Source organism: Brassica oleracea, chromosome C2, assembly GCF_000695525.1.
Source record: "Brassica oleracea var. oleracea cultivar TO1000 chromosome C2, BOL, whole genome shotgun sequence".
Classification (NCBI taxonomy): Eukaryota; Viridiplantae; Streptophyta; class Magnoliopsida; order Brassicales; family Brassicaceae; genus Brassica; species Brassica oleracea.
The window spans coordinates 6,360,909-6,365,731 of NC_027749.1; the positions used below are offsets into that span (position 1 = coordinate 6,360,909).

General features: G+C 35.6%; 1 protein-coding gene across 1 annotated transcript; it reads right to left on the minus strand.

Moving 5' to 3' along the window:
* Positions 1 to 1,079: 1,079 nt before the first annotated feature.
* On the minus strand, positions 1,080 to 2,743 carry LOC106324677 (vesicle-associated membrane protein 714). Its single transcript, XM_013762635.1, has 4 exons — positions 2,291 to 2,743; positions 1,993 to 2,183; positions 1,747 to 1,910; positions 1,080 to 1,469 (listed from the first exon to the last, which is right to left on the minus strand). Exons 1-4 carry the CDS (start codon positions 2,508 to 2,510, stop codon positions 1,379 to 1,381), a joined length of 666 nt encoding a protein of 221 aa, XP_013618089.1. The 5' UTR covers positions 2,511 to 2,743; the 3' UTR covers positions 1,080 to 1,378.
* Positions 2,744 to 4,823: the final 2,080 nt, after the last annotated feature.

Below are 4,823 nucleotides of genomic sequence, written 5' to 3' on the forward strand. Positions count from 1 at the left end.
GAAAGGTTTTTAACGAGGCAACAAAGACGTTAAGCGAGAGCGGAGAGTGACACCGGTCCCCAAGGAGAGTGTTACGAAACTTAATATAAGATGGATGATCAAGGGGGAGTGTTATAAGATAAACTTTGAAATGATCCTCCACTCCTTTACCAACTCAAGCACTATGATCATCTACTCATCAAGCATTATGATCATCTACTCATCAAGCACTATGATCACCCACTCATTTACCAAATCAAGCACTATCTATAATATTTTATGTATTGTTGCTCACTATAAATACCATCACTCATCTCACTCTTTTGTACACCATTACATCTTCTTCTTCCTTATAATAAACTCTCTCCCTTATATTAGTGTTATTTGCTTCCTACGAGTATTAAATTCTACTCTTATTTAAATTTTTCGATACTATATATTATAAGTTATTTTATAACAAGAAACTAATTTATCCCGAAGATAGATGTCTCATTTTGCAAGATTTCGCTTGGGCTTTTGTAAGGCCCAATATGTAGAATTTAATTGGCCCTTTTTCCCTCGCTCAGTGACTTTTTGTATCTCACTGATTTCTGTGTTTGCAGCAAATACCTTTTTGATATACCAAATGAAATTTTTACCTTTGCAATCTTCGCACATACATATCTCTTACCATTCAGTCTTGTTTGGTGCAGTTTAAACTTTTCATTCTTTCTGAGTTTCCTCTTCAAAATTCCTAACCATGGTTTCATGTTTTTTTCTTTTATAATAAGAAAGCTGAATCTAAAGTTTAGCTTGCAAACTCATAGCCTAATAAGCCACTAGCCAGGCTATTTGGTACTTCTCTTCATTTACATTTGCTTTGGTTCCTCTTGCTCCTTTTCTGTTAGCCAACTGTTCCAACTACAAGTTGTTCAACTCCTGGTCTGATAACTTTGAAGTATAACACTTGCATTATGTTTTGGCTTAACTATATACCAGGTTTTATATAAACCATTGTTATTGTTGCATATTTGCATGCATCAATGTACCCCCAAAAAAAAGTAAAATAAGTGTCATTTGAATGTGTTTCAAAAAAAAAAAAAAGTGTCACTTCAACATTGGAAATTCAAGAATAAGATAAGACGAATATCAAAAGTTCTGGATACAAAACGTAAAAAAATCACACGAGTGGCTACAAATCTAAGACAAGGTAAAGAGTTTCATGCAATGTGAACATTTACAAGAGTGTTACAAAAGCGAGGAGGACCATGGCATGTAACCTCAAAGCTTACTGGTCATTTTTATGATAAATCAAGACTGAGAACTGAAGGATGCAACTGGGTGATTTACATATAACAGTAGTCTGCTTCGGGCTATACGCTCCGGAAAAGATCATTTACCTTCGATAGAGTCTCTGAGATTAAGATCTACAGGAAGGTAAAGTGATGCCTCCACAGAAAGACGCAATTATTATGTACAGCACAAGAACTATCACGCACGTCAACAGTACCCTGTCAACACACAAACAATAATAGCATGCTTCAGTTGAAATTAGTGAAATCATTCAATTCTAATGATCCAGAACTCGCAGTGTATCTTAGATAAGAGGTCTGTATACATTATAAGCCAAAAATAAAAAACCCAGAGATATGAAATCTTCCAAATCCGCTGATACATTATGTATCTCAATTTTAATAAACATATCAGTAAACTAGACCTTCTTATCATCACCCAAAGCCAAAGAAACTAAAAGAGAATCTACAAGTGACGAAGAGATAAGATGCTTACAAGAGCTTAGCGTTTTTCATCCAAAGAGCTCTGCGTAAGCGCTTAGACTGTTTCCTAAAGTGAAACGCACTATCTTGCATAGTTGCTGTTTTATCAACAAGAAGCTCAATCCTATCACCTCTCTCCATTATCTTCTCAATGTTATCTACCATCACCGATCGAATCTGCAAACAACAAAAAGTGAAAAACTGATGAAACTTCAACTCCAAGAAGAGAAAAAAGGTTGTGGCTTTTTCAATAAATTACCTCACTGACTTCTCCTCGGACACGATTGAGAGTATCAACACTAGGATTGCTAGAGAAGAACTCCATCTGCTGATGCAAAACCCTCGAGAACTCATCGTTCATCGCGTAAGCTGGAGCATGATGCGCCACTCTCCCGTAGTTCTTCATGAACCTCATATGAATCTCTTCCAAATACGAAAACGGTATCCTCCCTAACACAATTAAAATCACCATCACACAAAGCAAACCAAAGACTCTGAATCAATCAGAGAGACTTCAAAATCACGATTCGGAGAAAGTGAGGAAGGTGGGGGCTTACTTCCGAAGGTATCGTTGGCCATACAGAGGAAGGTAAGCCCATCGGATCTGAGGATATGGAAGATGTAACGGTCTTGGGAGAAACAGAGTCTTTCGTCGGCGGTTTCCGGCGACAGTTTCTCGAGGATCCGCCGCACCACGGCGCCCGCGTTCCCCGTGACGGCGCTGAATTCCGCTAGTACCACCGTGCCCCTCGCCACAACCGCGTAGATGATCGCCATCGGAGATTCTTCGATCAAACGAGTCAGGAAGTGTGGATCACGCGCTGATCCTCCCGGCGACAATCTTATGAGCAAACGTTTGGAAATGAACCCCTTGATTTATTATTACGTTGTTAATAGTGGCCCTACATATTTGTTTTCTAACATTTTAACCCCTAGACAAATTGCACACGTTAATTGATTAAATGGATTTCACTATCTTATCTACTAAATGCTTTGGACTGTAAGATGGAATCATATAATTTTATCAAATTTATCCTGAAGAAATCGTAACTAGATGCTCTGGTTGATATTTAGTTTGTAGTATCTAATCTGATTTAGAAAATTGAGGTGGAAGATATTAAAAGGAGTTTCAACAATTCGAATGTCGGCAGTTGTGGAGGCGAAATTTAATAACCAACTTAAATACATTTCAGCCCAAAACTTCTTGAATTTAAATTAAAAAAAAAATCAATGCTTCTATAAATTTGATTTACAATTATAACTTCTGTACCTGTTTTGCAATTCGAAGCAGGTTCTCCAATTTTACTTGTTCTGATGATGATGTCCTAATCATTGTTTTTGTATGTTGGATTGTATAAATTCTGAAAACCAAAAGCTTGGAGAAATGAGACATGTCTTCTGCGCTAAATGAACTATGTGTATAGTGTAATGGACATGGACAAGGACAAAAGCAAACGACCACCGATTGGGTAAATCATTGATTACTTACTATATAAACGAATATGACTATTTCATTTATCGCAAATTGGTTTAAATTATGACTCTATATTATAATGTCTGAATTTAACAATTTGCTAATTCTGATGTTTTGTTTAGATGAAGCTGCCAACTGATATTTGGTAGTGCATATAAAGCTGTCATTTAGATGGAGCATATGAAAGTGAAAATATGTAGATGGGTTCCTGAAAGAACATTACGTGCATATGGTCCCTGCGTCCCAGTTGAAAATTGTGAATGACTAAAATAATAGAGCATCTAGATACATCTGGAAGATAGACAAACGTTCACTTTCACCTTACGCAGTAGTAATGTTTAATGTTGGTTCTCTTTGTGGAGATTGTTCGTCCAAAAAAGTCACCAGTATTAATTCCCTTGCTAAAAAAAGGTCATCAGTATTGCATGGTCGGTGAGCACGGATATGAAACTTGACCACTTGAGGCGAACCTATTCTGTTACCTTTAAAATTATACTATCTCCGTTCATAAATATAAAATGTTTAGGTAAAAACATATTAAGAAAATGATTTTTTGTCTATAAAATATCATTAAAATTATAAAGTAGATATTCAATCAATTACAAAATAGATTATTAAATATGATTAATTATACAATTTTTAATAAAGTAAAAATTACATATTGAAACATTTTTTTAAAGCATCATATATCTAGGGGAAGAGGGAGTAGTACATTTTTACCAAGGTGTAATAATTACAGATTCTAACACTTGTTAATGTTGGGATATTGACAAATGTTTGTGTCCATTACGCGTATTAACTTCAAAACAGTATTATCATTAATAAACTCATGAATAACAATCCTAACTTTTTATAAAAGGAAATTGTAAATTTACGAGAATTAGCGAGAATTTATGAGAATTATTTGAGAGATTTTGGTGAAAAACTAAGAGAAATATGTGAGGTAATCTAAGAGAGAGAGACAAGAATATTTGAGGAACATTTTTTCTTTGATTAATTTAGTGTATACAATAGTTACATAAATAGATTTAGCAAGGAGAATAAGACAATGAGAATGAATAAACAAATGGAGATGAATAAACTAATGAAGACCAGATCTGAGGAAGTCACTTTCGGATAGTGACAACTCTCTTCTCTCTTCCTTCCTGTTTCCACACTCCAACAGCTCTATCCAGTTGCCTCCACTTGTTTAAATTCGTCCAAGACTTCAGGCAAGATATTTAAATCAGTCTCACACCTTTCCTTGCTTCAGTTTTTCTGTCCATGATTTTCTGTCCATGATTTTCTGTCCATGATTTTCTGTCCATGATTTCATGTCCATGATCAATCAGGTTCTTCATGTCTTTACTCTTGCTCTTTATTCTCTTCATGTCAACACTTGACCATATGGAATTGGTCAAGCTTGCAAACCATGAAGCATTCCCTCATTAAAACCTTTACTTGGAAAAACCACTTGGGATAAAAACCAAGCAAAGTAAAAAGAGTAGAACACTTCATGGCAAGAGGATCAATGACAAGAGAGGTCTATGAGTCCAAGCTTAGGATGAATGAACTCACAAACCTTGCTGCTAGCTGCCTTGGTGAATATGTCAGCTAGTTGATCTTCACTTCTTGTG